Genomic DNA, 20,241 nt, shown 5'->3' on the forward strand with positions numbered 1-20,241 from the left:
GAATTTGGGTTGGCAGCAATAAGTTGTGCATATATATTGCTTTGATCCACAATCAATGCATACAGATATTCCATGAAAAACAGCTCAAAAAATAAAGGAGAGTAGTTAAATTTGTTGTTTCCACCTGAATTCCGGGTTGGGCAGTTAATGGGGGAAGTACGGGTGCTGCAGAATTTGTGGGCTGCCAATCTGGATTTGCAAGCACATCCGGAAGGATACTAGGGGCTCTATGGGCCTGTGTGTAAATTCTTGGTGGTTCGCTCGCTACCGCACCAGCTTGTACTGCACTTATGGGACTTGCCACGTCACCAAGTGATACTGCAGTGCTGGTATGTGAAATACCAGGATGTACTGAGCTGCTGGTGCTCGCCAGCTCACCAAAAGGTAGCGCAGCACTAGTACTGGCACTCTGCTGCATATGAGAGTCATCAAAATTTACTGATCAAAGATATACGTGATTTTGCGCACCCGTGCCGCCCTGTAGTTCTGCTATACGGCAGTCAGGAAGCGGTTACAGAAGCAGTTTGTGTTATGGCACTGTGTTACATTAACTGACAGTTGTGCAATCATGCAACACTGCATCAAAATGAATTCTATGTCCTATTTTTCCCCACGAATTTAACTTTCTTTCAGTGGTATTTTATCACCTATGCGTCTTTTATTTTTTGCGCTGTAAAAAAAAAGGTCGACAATTTTGAGAAAAAAAACAATATTTTTGACTTTTTGCTATAAAACATGTCCAGTAAAAGAATTTAAAAATCAAAATTCGGCATGAATTTCAGCCAAAATGTATTCTGTGAATGTCTTTGCTAAAAAAAATTCCAATACATGTAAATTAATTGGTTTACGTGAAAGTTATAGCGTTTACATATGGCGGTATAGATACTGGATTATTTTTTTTTACATACTAATAATAGCTGCGATCAGCGACTTATGCCCGCAATCAGCGACTTATTGCGGTGATTTTTGACTTATAAAGGGACTGCGGCAGACATTCTGACACTGAAGGGGAACTGACTTGGGGTCACTGACATCCCTAGTGACACCAATACAGTGATCAGTGCTAAAAAAACACTGACACTGTACTAATGGCACTGGGGAGGAAGGGGTTATCAATGAGAGGCGATCAAAGGGTTAAATGTGTGATGGGAGTGTTTTATTAGGGGGCTGGGGGGGGTGTGCTTCACTGTAAGCACACTGATCGGGATGGCCATCCTGAGCAGTGTGCCCAAACTGACAGGAAGGAGAGCTGTATTGTAAACAATTCAGCCGTCCTCCCTGTCATGTTTGCCAGCAATCACCAGGCTCCAGCAGGTAATCACTCACCGAGACCCGGTGGTTGACTCCCAGGGCCACAATCGGAGGTGCGGGTAGGGCAGTCACGCATCTCACATGCGTCCCCTACCCGAAAATGCAGGATCACATTTATATATGTGATCCTGCTCACAGGGGCAGCCTTGTCGCAGTATATGTACTGTGGGTGGTCCCATAGTGGTTAAAGACTAAACTTGATGCAAAACACCTCCATAGTTTCTTATCCCTGCCTGTTGTAATGTTTGAAATGTTTGAAATTCCAGCATGCAAATTTTAGCGCTGAATTTCAAACTTTTTTTTAGAAATGTTTGGCCAAAACTAAAGCCTCTTATCACATAACTCAACCTGTTGCCTTCAGTATGTGAGTGAGCAAGTGAGCCTGCAGTGGACTTAGACAGAAACTTGTGTCTGCATTAGAAAATATGCAACATACTTGTCTGTAATTACACAGGCTCAGATATGAGGCTATTTAAAAAGTAATAGCAACTATAAAGGTTTATCTAGCATGGCAGCCAGATGCATAGGAAGAATGCCTTAATGAAAACAAGCTCTGTCCCATGAGTACATTTAAATGCAATTTGAATCTGCCTATCTCTCAAAATGATAAAAGGCAGGAGAGCCCTTCTGATGTAGTTTTGTCAGCATAAATCAATTAGTGTAGTTATGGGAAAGAAAAAAATTGAATGAGATCTGGTGAGGTTAAGGAGGACCACCATAAGTGGTGCATGCAACAAATTAAACACATGTGTGGAGAATATGTCTGTCCTGATGCATTTCTTTGGAGAGTGATGGCTGCACTTAAGTGTACCCAAATCCAGTTTGAATGTGTGAAAGCTTGAAATTTGAAGGCAGATAGCTGAAAAAACAGACCCAGGTCACAAACTTCAATCCACCAATTTTTCATATTTATTTATATTTTCATACTCATTAATCATTTATGTCATTTAAAGAGGAGCTCCAGTCATTTCTTGTGTTTATTAAAAGTCAGCAACTACAAAAACTGTAGCTGCTGCGGTCACATGATCGGGAAAGGTCCCAATCGAAAGAGGAGATCGGGACCTTTCCGTGAGTACCAAACGTGTGTGCTGGGTGCACTCAGGGCGCGCACTCTCAGCACATATGTTTATTATAATAGAACGCAAATGTGTGGCAGCTCGGCACCTAGGCCCAGACACTGGGAGGCTGCACATTTGCGTTCAGCCAGCGCCAAGAGGTTAATATGAAAAAGAGCTGTGTTCAATTATTTTATCATGTGCAAGGAAACATTTTTTACAGTTCCCCTGCACTTGATTAGGTATTCTGAGTGAACTTCGCTTTATTCATGAAGCTCAGTGGACATTTAATTTCCTAAAACACATATTCTCTACATCTCATTGTGTAATTGGGCTACACATTAACTTATCCAAAACCCCTTTTAAGTTGATGGGAGATTATAAATCATGTGTATTGTATGGCATTAGTGAAACTCTTTATAGAATATTGTCTTTCTTTGTATATACAGTATAGCTATACTGTATATACAAAGACTGTAGCTGTATATACAAAAACTGTAGCTGCTGCGGTCACATGATCGGGAAAGGTCCCAATCGAAAGAGGAGATCGGGACCTTTCCGTGAGTACCAAACGTGTGTGCTGGGTGCACTCAGGGCGCGCACTCTCAGCACATATGTTTATTATAATAGAACGCAAATGTGTGGCAGCTCGGCACCTAGGCCCAGACACTGGGAGGCTGCACATTTGCGTTCAGCCAGCGCCAAGAGGTTAATATGAAAAAGAGCTGTGTTCAATTATTTTATCATGTGCAAGGAAACATTTTTTACAGTTCCCCTGCACTTGATTAGGTATTCTGAGTGAACTTCGCTTTATTCATGAAGCTCAGTGGACATTTAATTTCCTAAAACACATATTCTCTACATCTCATTGTGTAATTGGGCTACACATTAACTTATCCAAAACCCCTTTTAAGTTGATGGGAGATTATAAATCATGTGTATTGTATGGCATTAGTGAAACTCTTTATAGAATATTGTCTTTCTTTGTATATACAGTATAGCTATACTGTATATACAAAGACTGTAGCTGTATATACAAAAACTGTAGCTGCTGCGGTCACATGATCGGGAAAGGTCCCAATCGAAAGAGGAGATCGGGACCTTTCCGTGAGTACCAAACGTGTGTGCTGGGTGCACTCAGGGCGCGCACTCTCAGCACATATGTTTATTATAATAGAACGCAAATGTGTGGCAGCTCGGCACCTAGGCCCAGACACTGGGAGGCTGCACATTTGCGTTCAGCCAGCGCCAAGAGGTTAATATGAAAAAGAGCTGTGTTCAATTATTTTATCATGTGCAAGGAAACATTTTTTACAGTTCCCCTGCACTTGATTAGGTATTCTGAGTGAACTTCGCTTTATTCATGAAGCTCAGTGGACATTTAATTTCCTAAAACACATATTCTCTACATCTCATTGTGTAATTGGGCTACACATTAACTTATCCAAAACCCCTTTTAAGTTGATGGGAGATTATAAATCATGTGTATTGTATGGCATTAGTGAAACTCTTTATAGAATATTGTCTTTCTTTGTATATACAGTATAGCTGCTAAAACCAACTGCATATCACAAGTTGCTTTCTTAAGTTTCTTGTGTTGGAACAGAACAACTCAGTAATACTTGGAACTTTAAAGTTAAAAATCATCAGAACCAGCATTGAAATGTAAATTTAGTTGAAAAAGACTAAAGATTTCAAAAAGAACTTCTAGCCAATTAGATTTATTTTTGAGGGTCACACAGGTAATTGTCAAGCTCATTGAAACTTAGCTTTGATCTTTTCAGTTTTACATATTTTGAAGCTCATTTTAATCATCCTTCAAATTCTTTAGTTGGAACATATTTTTCATGCTTGCAGGACACTGCTTGTTAAATATATTGTAGTCTACTGCTCAAAATTATATGGGTTAAAAATATTAGCTTACTTTATTTCTGCTCAACATCTTTCTATGGAAATCTGGTCTACATAGGAGCAACTGCAGTAGATGTTTTATATAACATACTTACTGTATTCAACCAAGGGTCTGTTATGCTGTGTGATTTACGCGAGGATGTTTGCTGGACATTTGTCCCTCTTTATTTTTAACATTCAACCTATTTGTTTGTCATTTTCAAAAAGGATTTGCTCATCAGCATACAGCCTAATAGAGAGATTCCAGTTACAAACAAGATTCACCTGTTGTACATTTGCAATACAAACAAGAGTCGCTCATCGCATTTAAAGTCAAGCAAGATCTTCCCATCATTGTAATGGGCATAAAGATGGATGAATTTTCAGCAAATGTTCACTGTTTGATTTGCACAGTAAATCTTTCAAAAATTAACCCACAACACACCTTTGAAATAAATAATAGTTGTCAAATTTGGAAGAAAACATATGGTGGTACATTTAATAAATATTGCATTTTATATCTGGGTCATAAACAAGAAAATGAACACTGTGCTAAGGTAAAGAAAAGCTGCCCAGATACAACAAACTCAAAAACAATATGAAATAATAATGATAACATAAATATTATGAATACATTACAAAAATCATACAAAAAATGTAAAAACATTGATAGTGTTCAATAAAGTGCTTATGCGACGACGTACTCCTCTTGATAAAACCACAAACAGTGCAAAAAGGGTGAAATAATGACTGGAAACTTTGGCTGGTACTGGAGATTAGCCCACAATTGTCAAGCTCATTAAAACGTAGCTTTGATCTTTTCAGTTTTACATAACACAGTGCAGCTGCTTACCAAAATACAATGACCCCTGTGTGAACAGACAGGTCAAACAGCACTTTGTTCAAAAGACAGTGGAACATTCGATGAGTCATCCCCTCCAACTGAATCATAGGAGGAAACGTTGCCACCACAGATCACTCAGAGATGAAATATAAAACAGATTACTTCCATAGTGTAAAACAGCTAAAATGAGATGGCATTCCTGTGGCCGGCTGCAGGTATGACAACAATCCAACCAACCAACCCAACGATCATTGTTATGCCTGCAGCCAGCCAACCATAGGAATGCCATCTCTTAGCATCTGTATTGTGGATATGCCTGTTGATGGAACTGATATTGTGAGTGTTTTTCTTGCCTTTTATTAAAAATATTTTAGCTATTCTCCAGTACAAGCTGAAGTTTCCAGTCATTATTTCACCCTTTTTGCACTTTTTTTTTACTTTTTATATCTGGTTGTCCACTGAATTTACAAATAGTTCATAAAAATGCAGGCTGATTAAGCTCAGTAAAAAAAGAAATGGACTGATATTTTTCCTATGTTTATGTCTGAGCCAGTCACTGGGCTCTAGCCTTTTTAAATTTATGCATTCTTAAATATTTATGTTTTACACTTTTAGGTGTGTTGTGCAGTGTGCTACAGTGTGATTCCAGCTTGCCCAAACACTGTTTTTGTCACACAATATGTTTAGGCATTAAAACATTACATATATAATACTGTGCAAAATGCTGTAAAGTAGGAATGCTTTCATTAATATATATTTTAATAGTTTTTTTAATCAATTTACAAAATGCAGTGAGCTAACAGAAGACTATGGGGTTGATTTACTAAAGGCAAAGTGCTGTTGCACTCTTCCAAGAGAAGTTGCTCCAGAGCTGAGTAAATGAGATAAAGATTTACTTTGCACAGAATACCCAATCACTTGCAAGGAAAATAAAAAAAAAACAGCATGATCGGATGATGGAAGTCAGCAGAGCTGCTCATTTACTAAGCTCTGGAGCAACTGCTTATTTGCCTTTAGTATGTCAACCCCTATGACTGTGACTTCCCTTTGGCTTCAAACCAGCATCAATTCTTCTAGATAGACTTGCACACAGTTTTTAAAGGAACTCGGCAGGTCGAGTGTTCCAAATATCTTGGAGAACTAACCACAGATTTTCTGTGGATGTAGGTTGCCTCAAATCCTTCTGTCTCTTTGTGTAATCTCAGACAGACTCGATGATGTTAGGATCAGGGATCTGTGGGGGCCAAACCATCACTTCTAGTACTCCTTGTTCTTCTTTACTCCCTCTCAGTAAAGTCCAGTGTAGCTCTAGTAATACAGACAAACAACTAAAGCGATCCAAGCCCCAAGCACTAAGGACCTAGAGTACTTTGATAGCAACTAAGGAGGGGCTCTCCAGAGTAGCTAGGTCTTCTGCAGCAAGTGGATGCTATTAAGTTGCTATTAAGCTCTGCCACTGCTGTCCATATGTCCATTTTGACAGTGAAGGGCTGCTCATCTGGCTTCAAATAAATTGCCCAGCTGTGCCTCCCTCATCAGGGGTGGCCTTTCTAAGCTTCTTAGGAATGGATGCTGAAAACCTTATCGTCCCTCAGTGTGTCCTGGAACCTAGGTAACTGCTTGAAGTGGAGCTAAAGGGGCCTGCTCCTGTATATGAGCATGCTGATTAAATGAGCACTCTGCTATGCTCATAATTAGAAGTCATTCTAAAACTAAATACAAAGTCCAATGAGGTTGATTCACTATAGCAATAGAGAATATTTGCTTTTGCTAATTAACTTTATATTCTTTAGTATATAAAGGTCTACAAAAGTCCAGCAACCTATACATACCGTATGTATTTGTAAATATTTTTAATTATTTTCTGCAAAAGTTTCCATTATTTGTGTTTACAGCCCTTTTAATCAGATGAAAGAAAAAAGCCTCTGGCATGTTTTTTTTTCAGATACATCTAGCTGCATCTCTGAGAGCACAGCACATAATATCAACTTTTCAAAGCACATTTTGCTGCTCTTTCAATTATAAAGTGGCAGACTTCACAATCTGTGTAATCTTTATTAACTAGACAGGTCAAATAATGTACTTATTATATCTAAACACACATTCTCTTTTTTCTTTTGCCATGCTGTATTTAAAACATGCTGGATCTGCTAGATGCATTTAATATACCTCTTGGCTAATAAAAGTATATTGGAAGTTAATAGAATAATACACTGCTGTCAGCACCATGGGTCATAACTTCAAACTTTAAACTAAAATGCTGTAACTGCTATGCAATCACTACACCTTAACTTCAATGAACTCCTAAACGACAGCTGTCATTTCTATAAAAATTTTAAGAAAGGATAAAACAGCGTTACCAGCCTGCCAACAAAAAAAAGACCTTTAATACACAAGCACCTATAAGGTGCACTTGGCATGCAATCCTAAAGTGCCAATCACTCCTTTGTACCTTGTGTGTGAGATTTATACTGATATGGAATGGCTTAATACAGGCTGGTGCTCAAAGAAGCATTTGTGGCACTGTACCATGAAAGGAGTATGAGCCACCAGCTATCCAGAGGTCTACAGTCCACCACCAGACTACTTTTAGGGGTTTTGGACCACATTGCATCCCTTGTGACATGCTTTCCATTTGTGAGTATTTTACTTTTCTCATTAAATCTCATTTTTAAAGGTTATGCACTAGGCCCGTGCACCCTCTTTTTGTCTTTTTATATACAATCAAAGGAGTATGGCCTGAAGAAGCAGTCAAGGTAGATTGCATAGCCTATATTCCTGCCAACAGCTACCATATTACTTACTAGAGCTCTTACTTGTCGGGTATATTTAAAGCACCTGAAATTTTGGTGATATCAAAAATACTTGGCACTAATGCAAATCATTTATATAAATCACAGTTAGTCTGTATATTGCATTTTTGTAAAAACACACAATGTGCATGCACATTGTAAACAATGGGATGCATTTTAGATCAGAAAAAAAAATGCTGTACTGAACTTTTTCAAGTTGCAGTGTGCAAGAGGCCTTACTGTTTTAACCAGATGTGCAGCCCTGAGAAAATGTACCTGTCTCTGGAACATTGCTGTCACTGCAAACTATCATAATATCCTACCTAGAGTCTTCATTACAGTATTGTTTTCAATGGCAAATTAACATTTACATCCAAGGCTAGATTTGTACATTTTACCCACTAAGCCAGCTGTCTTGTGCTGCGTTCTTTCTACCCAAGCAGACTCTAGCTCTAGACTAGAAAATAAGATGTAACAGCCATACAACGCACATTGAGGCTGGGGGCAGAGAGGAGGAAATGATAAAAGTAGTGCAAATTGCCACCCCATTTGGATAGAAGCTTGCAGTATGGACCCCATCAACAACACGATGTGAGGGTGACTGGACACAAATATGGCAATGGTTAGATCACATTATGATTGTTAATAGTTGAAAACCTGAGTGGTGGCCGGAGTGTCGGACCTTACATTTTTTGTAGAAGTCAGTGAATTTAAGCTACATCCATGAGGGGCATCTCATGTTTTAGGAAAGGATACAAGCCTACAAGTTTTAAAGGTGAATGTACCTGGGTTTGGTTTGAGGTGAGTTTGGGCAATATTACTGCATTTTTGGTTCCAAATCTAAACTCCATTGAACAAGAGTCAAATGTTAAAAAAAACATGGTGATATGGTGTGGGGTTCCCCTTTGAGACTGGTATGAATTTTAAGGGAAAACTCTAGCAAAAAAGACGGAAAAAAAGTGTTAGGGCTAAAAATCTGGCTTTCAGATGAAGGACCAAACAAGCAAGGTTCAGTCCAAACCTGTCTGAGAGGTCATCCGTAGTTATAAATAGGAGATTTTTTGCATGAATTTTCAGGGGTTTCAACAATGTTATCTGTTTGCCAAAAATACATCTAAAAAAAGATTTTCATTTTTATTAACCCACCTTGGATTCACAGTTTCACTGTAGCTCTCATGAATGCACAGTTTTGTGTTGTAGGAATATTTATTCTACCAATATACTGGGGACATTATATTGCGTTGTTTTAGATACGTGCCTCAGTGATATCATTAAGTGATGTTAGGATTTTTAAGCACTTTTTGTTTTAAAAAATGCTGTTTTCTCTTATTTGAAATGTACTTCCTTCTTTGATATTCCAGTGATCTTCGTAGGATAGATAAGTAATGGCCACACCTCTCATCACCGTATTGACCTCTATTGCTGAAGAGGAGAGTAGGAATGAGGTTAGAGTTTGGGGCAATGCAGGGTTCAACCCAAATTCTGTTTTATGTTATAGCAAAAAGACAAACTGAATGTCCTGTTCACCTACCCATGGCAGTGAACCTCCAGCTGTAATATATTAGTGATGGTATTACTACTGCCTCTAATAAATTACAGATTCCTGAAAAGCGCAGCAGTTTCTAGGACACTGGTGGCAACTGGTGTGCCAGCAACCTGTAACACATTCCCTATCCCATTCAGCTGAATGCAAACACTAGGGCTAGGTATGCTGATTGATATAGTTAACACATTCTTGGGTTGTCTGTTACGCATTTATGGGGGGGGCATACCATTTTTTGTAGTGCTTTTTTTGCATGGGCTGCCATTTTTGACCCATACCACACCCTTAATCTGGATAAGAGTCTTTCATAGGTATTGAAGGGAATCCCCAGCTGCTCATTTAAACTGAATGAGGAAGCTGAAAACTATTATTTATGTGGCATTTTTTTTCTTTCCTTCTCTTTTGAAGGAATTGTGCACTTTTTAACGTTGCCCTTTACATTTTGTTATAAGTGCTGCTCCCTGATAAACAGTATTTAAAAATTAACTTTGATATGTTCCCCCCCCCTCTCCCCCGCAATACCCAGCTCCACATACCCTTTGATTGACAATATAAACAAAAATGGTAAACATGCAAATGTATAATTTGCTTTTAGTGCAAGGGGGAAAATTGAAAGACTTTACACACAGAAACTAAACAAAATGTATTATCCAGTATGCTTACCAGCTAGCCTTAAAAAAAATTTACACTGTCTAACAATTTTCATTAAAAAAAGAGGTTTTAGTTGCACAACATTTGCAAATATATGTGAAATCCACACTGTGTCATCAGTGTATAGTGTGGTCCTAACTCTAGTCTATGAGAGATCCATGGTGGATCATATACACATAGCAAAGGTCTCCAAACATTTGAACTTGAAGGTCACATCATATATTTTACACATACTTCTGTGTTGGAAAAAAATTATTTATAAAAAATTCCACAGCAGAATAAAATAAAATTTGCTGGGCTGCTAGCAGCGGGCTTATAGGGTGCACTTGTATCATTCTAAATGCCATAGCCTCATGCAGTGGGTAAAACTTCCAGTGTGCATTAAGGCATTATATATGTGTTCCCATCAGAGTCTCCCTGCACATTTGTGTCCCCATCAACCAACAACGTTTCCCTGCAAATTGATATCTCCATCAACACCCCTCCCTCCCCCCCCCCCCCCAAACACACACACATTTGTGTCCTCTTCACCCATCAGAGTCTTCCTGCAAATTGGTGTCCCCATCATAATCTCTACGATCATTTGTGTTCCCATCAGAGCCCCCCCCCACACACACACACATTTGTGCCCTGGGACCATTCATCGAAGCCCATAGGAACTCTGTAGCAATATTGATATACTTACAAATCCTTTGTGGCTCTTTTGTTATGTGAGAGTATTTACGAGTTGGGAATGTTCTTGCCATTTTATTTTTTGAGCAACTTTGCAGCTATGGCTCATGTGTGTCCCGGCAGAAGGACCTAAAAGGTGCAAGGGAGACCTTAACCCCCTGAGCACAGTCTGACCATCTGTGATACAGAGGTCATTTTTTCCAGTAAGAAGCTACTTTCTTTCCTCTGGCTCGAGCACACTATCTGTATGTGGAGTGACAACACTTGCTGATTTAAGAAGACCTTATTTTCATCTTTATTTATCACTCTGGTTTGTGGACTTTTATGCATCTATTTACTTATTGGGCTTATTGGAATTTGTTTGGAGAAAATGTTCCTCATTTCACTTGCTGTTTGCATTTTTAGTATTCATTCATTTATTTTTACGGTGGAGTTAGAATTGTTTTGTTTTTTTCACTAATAATATATTTTTTTATTTATTTTGTTATTTTAGCACTGCACTTTGTTCATACATTAGAATTTTACCCCTGTACAGTGTGCTGTAAGGGTAGACCATCTGCACCTCCTGACTCCTGCCCTACTGTTACACAGGCAAGCTATATGCAAAATTACAGCTCTAAAGGACATTGATGTTAACAGTGGGGTAGAAGCTAATAGGTGCAGCTGGTCTGCAATGAAATACTTCACTGGTTGACCTGGTGGTCCTAGAAAGCAACACATGGAGGTGCCAGGGGTGGTTACAGGACCTGCGCTCTATATTGCCGGGATAGGGTTGCGTATGCATCGCAGGTTTCGCAACCAAACAAAGCTTTAGCAGTGAGTCTGAGGAGGGGAGGTATGCATGCAAGGTAGCTCATTGCTGCATAGAGACACAGGAACACACCAGAAGGCCAGAAAAGCACAATGAAAGATGAAGGCATCTTATGTGTCAGCATGTCATATCCAGCAAACTAAATAAAAATGGCTGTTGCCCTACTTTTTAACAAAATTTTAGAACTTTTGGAAGAACATTGCCTTTGTTTGGCAATCCCTTTCCTATTGGTCTTAACCATTAGTCGCCCGGTCTATAGCAAAAATGCTTCAGCTTTCCAGGTGCACGCCATTTGGCGTGCTCCCACACAGGTTGCAGAGCCGCGCAGCGGCACGATCTGTCACCGGCCGTGTACCTCGGACACCGCCGATGACAGATCTAAGTACCGGCCCCCGTTGCTGGTACCATGTGACCTGCTGTGACCAATCACAGCAGGTCACATGACAGTTGTATACAATGGATGGCTTCATTCATGCCATCCATTGTATACTAGTGCCTAGCTGTGAATGGTCACAGCAGGTCACATGCACATGTCATGTGATTAGCTGTGGCCAAATCACAGCTAAGCACAAAAAAAAAAAAAAACCTGAATGAATCGATTTCATTCAGGTAAATGCTTGCTTGCTTGCTTGCTAATTCTTTGCTATAAGCAAATTGTGTGTAAATAAAAAAAAAAATACTGATCACTTCCCCAAAGTAGTACAATGTTACTATGGTAACATTGTACTACTTTGGTCATAGTAAAATATGAAAAAAAATCTTAAAAAAAAACAATGTAATAAAAACATTAAAAATAATAAAAAGAAAAAAAATATATATATATATATTTTTTTTTTCATACTGTCACCAGTCAGTGTCCCTGTTCACCGCCATGCCAGTTATATGATGACGCTGTACTGCACTGGTGACAGTATGTAAAAAAATAGTGAAAATGATTTTTTAAATTTTTTCATTTTCCAAAAAATTATGACAAAAAAAATACAACTTCAAAAAACTCGCCATGCCTCTTATGAAGTACGTCCGACTGTCTACTCTGCAAAAAGGGGTCATTTGTGGGATATCTGTACTATTCTGACATTCTTGGACCTCAAGAAATTAGATTGGCTGTCAGTACTTCAGGATTGATCAATTTTCAGATCTATACCATAGTTTGTGAACTCTATAACTTTCCTACAAACTAAATAATACATCCTAATTTGGGTTATTTTCACCAAAGACATGTAGCAGAATACATCTTGGCCTAAATTTATGAAGAACAAATGTTTGGTCTTTTTTTGTTAATTTAGCAAAAAATAAAAACCCCAGCGGTGATTAAATACCACCAAAAGAAAGCTCTAGTTGTGTGAAGAAAATGATAAAATTTTAGTTTGGGTACAATGTTGTATGACCGCGCAATTGTAATTCAAAGTGTGAGAGCGCTGAAACGTGAAAAATGGCCTGGGCAGGAAGGTGTAAAATTGCCCGGTATTGAAATGGTTAAACATGGGCAATGTTTATTTGTGGGATTTGTGCCTCATTGACTGCAATGGGATATGGGGAACATTTTTTAAACTTTTTCTCAAAGTTTTTGTTGTAAAGTAGGGACTTTTATTTGTTCATTATCATTTATTGTTCAATTTTATTTATTTGCTTTATCTAAATGTTTCCAAATAGACTATATACATTTATTTGCTCTTAGCATTTATTTGCATTTCTTTATTAGTATTTAACCACAGGCACTTGTTTTTTTAATTACAAAAGTAAATAAGCAAAATAGTCAGTTAATATAAAAGATCGCTCTTGAGTGCTAGTCAGCAGAACTATTCCTTACTTTTCAATGTGTTCATGTTTAAAAAAGCTTACATAACAAAATGAAAGGGTCAATTATTCCCAGATGTACAGCAAATAAAGAAAGATGTAGAGCAGAACAGTTCATAATTAATAGTCTATCTCTTAAACAATGAAAGGTTTAATGAACCCACTTTTTCTTACAGCACAATAAATAGGGCTTGCTCTTTCCTGTTGAAAGCAGTAAAAATGATAAATCAGTTGGACAGATCCTTCACAAAAAGTCATATTCTTATAAATGTCATTGAAATAGTAAAGGTGACGAGGTACTTTCATTCACATAGATAAAGCAAAAAAGTCAGATGAATATCATTCAGATATATCTTCATACAAATGACCATATAAAGTGTTTAATTTTAACTGAGCTGATTTATAAAAAACTAGAAGAATGGAGCAGTGTTAAACATAAAACCCAATTTTAACTAGCATTTTTTTAAGGAAATGAAAAAAGCCACCATACAAAAGAAGATGTGGTTGATCATGCAACCTAGAAACGTCCTGCATGCCAACCTACACGTGTATAAACAATTACATATTTCTTTGCAAATCATGTACTATCAATAATTTTAAATAAAAAGAAAAACACTCCCTGAAAATTCAAATGTCTAGTGGGATTTAAAGCCAGGGATTCTTTGTTTTAAAAATGTACTCTGGCAAGTGCGGTCCACTACCTTATTGTACCCAGCGTGAATTTATTTGTAACTTTACTTCAAACACTGAGTTACTTAATGTAATAAAATTGTTATTCAGTCAACTAATTTAAAGTGTATGTAAACACAACCTTATTTTCATTATGTATCACTGTATATAGTTTTCTTAAAAGTGAATTTTAAAGTATGCATACTTTTTCAGAACGTCATTGGTCCAGCATGGGCCAATGTAGTTATGCATGTGTCATAACTGGAAGATCATTGTGAAAGTTGGAAATCACTATAGTAGCACCACTATTACATTGAGCACCATTCATGAAATACTTTGCATTCTCCCAATGAATACATTTTGTGATTAGATGAGGTGTAGAGGAGAGGTGGTGATTTCAAGATCTTCACCTTATCCAATTAGAAAATGCTCTCCATTATTTAAGAAAATGCAAAGTGCTCTCTAAATGGCAGCTGTGCCGTGCTGAGCAAGCAACCTCCTGTGCACAATAAGCAGAAGGGCAGCCACTCAGCATGGGACCCAGAAGCTAGTGGTGAGCACTGTAATAGTAGCATCTACTACAGTGATTTCCAGATTCCATATGAATGACATATGTGTACTTACATTTGTCAAAGCTGGATCAATGTAACCATGTAAAACATTGAATACCTAAAATTCAGCTTTAAGCAAATAGTTTTTGAGGTTTTTTTTATGAATCCGTTTCTAAGCTGGAGATCACACCAGTAGCAGTAGTATCTGTTGCAGGTCAGGATCACTAAGCCCCTGTCTTTAAATTAGCAACCATATTGTCAGCCTGCCACTCCTTTAGTTGGCTTGCAGGCTGACAATACTCCTGCAAATTGCAAGGCAGCTGCTTAGCATTATCAGAATGACATTACTGCCTGGATCTTCCAGGTAAAAAAACTTTGCATTAGATTTAATTTGCTTTGGAAAATATTATACAGTGAGGCATGGTGTCAAACATACTGAAAATAGATTTAGGGTTTACATGCACTTTAAGGATTGACTAGATGAAATTTCAGATTTATAAGTTTACTGGTATAAAGCAGGTAATAGCATGGGTCAAAGCAAGCATGATATTTGTTTTGATTCTATATGTGACACCTGTTCATATATAATTGTTTAAAAGGTTGGCAGAAAATAGAGCAGTTACCACACTACAGGAGGCAACCCTCTATCATAAATGACACAACTTGATAGGCCTAATTTAGAAAGAAAAAAGATTGTTTGTTCAATCAGGCAAGAACTGTACTGGCAGCAGAATAAGCTCATAAGTACCTGTAGCAACTATGTTATGATTTTTACTTAGGTCTGTCAGCCTTCCTCAAAAAGTGAATCTAATGATCAATATCTAATTCTTTACAGATCACCAACCTGTATATCTATGACACAGTGCTCTTACTAGCTAATGCCTTTCACAAGAAGCTTGAAGATCGAAAGTGGCACAGCATGGCCAGCCTTACCTGCATTAAGAAGAACTCAAAGCCTTGGCAAGGAGGTCGATCTATGTTAGAAACTGTCAAGAAGGTACCATTTTCTCCATCTTTCATCTTCATTATTTTCAAATGAAAGGAAAAAATGATGCTGGCTGAGGTGCCTAATTTTAAATGCGTATTAGTCTTACTAAAAGCGTAGCCTGTCAGAAGGTCCATAAGATTAGTTTAGATGACAAATTTGCCAAATTATCATTTTTCAGTGAAGTTTTACTGTTGAGAAAGAAGTTTCATCTTGTGGTCTAGAAATGTTTCATTAGCTCCTACAAAAAATCTGTTATAGCATATATGAAAACTGCAGTCAGCTTTGTTAGTTTTTGAAGACCAAATAAAGCAATGAAATAACACCAATCATTATTTGTACTTAATCTAGCTTGGTAAAGTAAGTAAATAAAATATTTGTACTTACAAAATATACCTCATGCAAATAACTATAGCTCATGTGCATATAAATAAGATTTTTTTTGCACAATTTGTCTATCTGATTGCTGTCTAAAGTCTAATTGCAGCTTAAATGGTTGTAAGACATGTCCACACTTTGGTGTGGTTAACATGCCAGGTGCTTGAAAAGCAGTGTCCACAACAATACAACAGGAATAAATACTCATGGCACTTTTCCAAAAGAAAATGCTGCATTTTCCAAAACTAAGCTCATACTGTTCCCTCCAGCTCGTGCCCCCTCCCCTGACGTCTCCATCAAGATCATCAATACAACCATCAATCCCTCCCCTCATGCCAGGGTACTAGGTGTAATCCTAGACTCCCATCTGTTCTTTCAGCCCCAAATCCAATCGCTGTCCAAATCATGTAGACAACATCTCCAAGATATGCCCGTTCTTAACCTCTGAAACTACTAAGAAACGTATTCGCTCCCTGGTTATCTCTCGTCTTGACTATTGTAACTCCCTTCTCATTGGCCTACCTCATCGCAGGCTAACCCCTCTTCAGTCTATCATGAATGCTGCTGCCAGACTCATCCACCTTACTAACCATTCCGTATCTGCCATGCCTCTCTGCCAAGCCCTCCACTGGCTTCCCATTGCCCAACGAATAAAATTCAAAACATTAACAATAACATTTAAAGCCATTTATAACTCTGAATAAGAAAAATTAATAATAGCGCCTATGGTCAAAATTATATAACTTACTAATAGTGTACCAGCTGCAAAAAATCACCATATATAAAGTGTACCAATAAATAAATAATTTGCGCTAGTAAATGTGTATAAAAAGAAATCATCAAATCATAAGTCCAGAAAAAAATATATATATGCCAATACCACAAAAAAATAAAAAAACTTTTAAGTGCAAAAAACTTTTGTGCAAAAAAAGTGTCTAAATATAAAAAAAATTTCACCAAAAAAACCTTGATAATATAATGGCAGATCATCCATAAATATATCTTCAGAAACGGAAACTCTGCAACACACCGATCCTCATCGATCGAAATAACAGGATGAAAAACAATTTTGGTAATCGAAAATCCACTTCTCCAATAGATAAAGGACCACCTTCAAACGTATCCATGGGGGGAAATGCCAAGCACTCGAGAGAAACAGAAAGACTTCATGGTGCAATATTATAAAAACCAATTCCTTTATTAGGTACTAATTGCACTTACTCAAGAGGTGTCCCAGCCGACACCAGCATCAACAGCATAACAGCAATCACATAAACGAGCCTGGCTACTCAGCACATGCGCAGTAGCTGGCAGCCAAAAACGTAATGACGTCACATCAGTCAAGCTCCGCCCTGCACGTTTCGTCATCGACGTCCTCACGGAGCGGATAGATGTGAGACGTCTCAACCTTCTTAAATATTAACTCACAGGAAACGAACAGCTGACATCAATGGGGAATCAAGCAAAGCAAGCCGCCCCACAGATGACAGGAGTCCAAAAAGGATATACAATGTATCCAATATATTTGCCATCACAAGCAAAAAAACTTTAAAACAAGAGAACCAAAATAGAATAAAAAGAAATTTGAATAAAACACTAATGATAAATAAATTAAATAAGTAAATAAGACTGTGTTTCAAAAAGGGAACTTAAAGGGCCAGTAACACTTTCAACACAAATAAAGGGGAACTCTAGTAATAATACAAAAATAATGCAAAAATTTGACAAAAAACATACAATCTCCCATATATCATCTTTAAACAGTTGCCTATATAAAAATATACTTAAAATAACATAAAAATTAAAAATTAAAAATTTGTGAGAAAACAATTCAAATCTATATCGACATTTAACCCAAATGGTTGCAAGGAATTTAGTTCATAAATCCAAAACGTCTCTTTTTTGGAAATCTCATTAACCAAATCCGAGCCCCTCCAATGGGGTTTTACCATCTCGATCCCATAAAAGGTAAGTAAGCTCGGATCACAATTATGTACCAATTTGAAATGTTTGGATACACTATGTTTATCAAATCCTTTTACTATGTTTCTTATATGTTCGCCTATTCTTGTTTTTAAACATCTCCCAGTTCTCCCAATATATCTCAAATGACATGGACATTCTAAAACATAAATCACATGTGTAGAATTACATGTAATCAGGGATTTAATATCATATTCTTTTTTGGAAAATGAAGAGCAGAATGACTTTCTTTTTTTATTATTACCAACTTTTACAGTCCTACAAACTTTACACTTCCTACAAGGAAAAAAACCATTTAAATTTGGAAACAGATCGAACTTTTTTGGGGGTTCGATGACATTGCGAGCCAGTTTCATCCTAAGAGACTTATTTTTCTTATAAATGAATTTAGGAGTTTTAGATAAGAATTTATTTAGTATATCATCTTTTAACAAAATGGGCCAATATTTTTTAAAAATTCGTTCAATATTTTTGTATTGCATATTATAGTTAGTAATAAAGGGTACATTATTTTCAAATCCCAAATGAGCCTTTCTATTTCCAAGAAACGTCTCCCTATCTTTAATACCAATCGAATTTCTCTCTTTAATCAAAAAGGTCTTATCATACCCTTTCTCTATAAATCTTTCAATTAACACCTCAGATTGGTCGAAAAAATCTTTGTTAGCGCTACAATTTCTTTTTAATCTGGTAAACTGACTTTTTGGAGTGCTATATAACCAATTTGGATGATGTCCACTAGAAATAGGTATATAGCTGTTTTTGTCCACTTCCTTGAAGTAAGTTTTGGTACAAATTTGGCCATTATCTTTGTATAGGACCAGATCCAAAAAATTAATTTGCTCAAAATCACTCATAACAGTGAATCTCAATCCATAGCGGTTCATATTAATATATTCCATAAAGGAATCGAGCTTTTCTCTGGATCCATCCCATACCATTATAATGTCGTCAATATACCTCTTGTATAGCGCCATCTCTGGCCATTTATTGAAAATACTTTCTTCCTCCCATTTATCCATTACCAGATTTGCCACACTGGGAGCATACTTAGCTCCCATGGCAACACCCTTACATTGCTGAAAAAAAGTGTTGTTGTACCAAAAGAAATTGTTATTCATCGCAAATTCAAGTAATTCAACAACAAATTTCCTCTGCGATCTTTTCAGGAGTGATTTATGTTTAAGGGCCCATTTTACTGCATTAATTCCATCATTTTGATCGATGTTAGTATATAAAGATTCTACATCTATAGTAACCAACATACAATTATCAACATTATGTAATTCTTTAAGGATGTTAATAAGATGTCCACCATCTCTCAGAAAAGCCCTATTTGTCATAACAATGTTTTTCAGAAAAGTATCAACATATTCACCAACTCTTGCAAATAAAGAATTTATCCCACTCACAATGGGTCTCCCCGGTGGGTTCTCCTTATTTTTGTGTATTTTTGGTAAATAGTATATAGTAGGTATTTTCGGATGTTTAATCAATAAATATTTTGCTTCTTTTTCAGTTAATACCCCCAACTCTTTTCCTTTGTTAATAATACACTTAAGTAGTAATTTAAGTTTCTTAGTGGGATTTTTTTGCAAAATTTTATATGTATCTTCAGATTGTAATAATCTCTTCATTTCTTTTTCATAGTCACTCTTATTTAAAACAACAATAACAACAATTTCAAATAGTATGAATTTAGAAGAAAATTTCAAAAGTTTAAAATATCTTTTGGAGAAGCAAATTAAAATATGGTGGGATGTGAATACTTTGGAACTCTATCTAAAAGAGAAAATTACTCCCAGGAGGTTGAGATGGGATATACCTGCCAATGATGGGATGGATGATAGAGAATTAGTAGATGAGTGGTTTCAGTTTTTTAACCATTGTGAAAGCAGTTTATTGGAATTAATTATAAAAAGGCGACAGGTTAAATTGAGGAAAGTAGACTTTAAAATTAAAGAGTTGAAGGATGTGATGTTACCTTTTGCAGATACCAATGATTATAAAGATCGATCAAAGAATTTACAGGATCATATTGTTAAAGTCGATAAGGATACTAAAAACAAAAAGGTTAAAAAATATAAAAGAGACACTGAAGATTATAGGAATAATAGAGTGTATAAATGGCAAGATAAGATCACTACAGATGGGTGTGACTCCCAACTTTCTACACCTGAAAAAATTATTATACCTAATTTAAAATCCCCTAAACAAAAAGTGACATTTCAGAATTCTGGCAATAGAACACCTGAAAATGTTCATGATAAATCACCTCATCAATATGAATATAGTGGTAGACCTTCAAG

The 20,241-nt window shown here is 36.9% G+C and overlaps 1 protein-coding gene across 2 annotated transcripts in view; it reads left to right on the forward strand.

The window, feature by feature from the left end:
• Positions 1-20,241, forward strand: part of GRID2 (glutamate ionotropic receptor delta type subunit 2) — a 1,339,544-nt gene that overhangs the window by 845,050 nt on the left and 474,253 nt on the right. For both annotated transcript variants that reach the window (XR_016308769.1, XM_089663824.1), the window contains exon 7: positions 15,422-15,583. Coding sequence is in view for 1 of the 2 variants with exons in the window: in XM_089663824.1 (XP_089519950.1) it covers positions 15,422-15,583 (162 nt within the window). In the remaining variant the exon portion in view is untranslated. The remainder of the gene's footprint in view (positions 1-15,421; positions 15,584-20,241) is intronic.

Source organism: Staurois parvus, unplaced genomic scaffold, assembly GCF_062004578.1.
Source record: "Staurois parvus isolate SC_StPar_1 unplaced genomic scaffold, SC_StPar_1.0 ptg000044l, whole genome shotgun sequence".
Taxonomy (NCBI): domain Eukaryota; kingdom Metazoa; phylum Chordata; class Amphibia; order Anura; family Ranidae; genus Staurois; species Staurois parvus.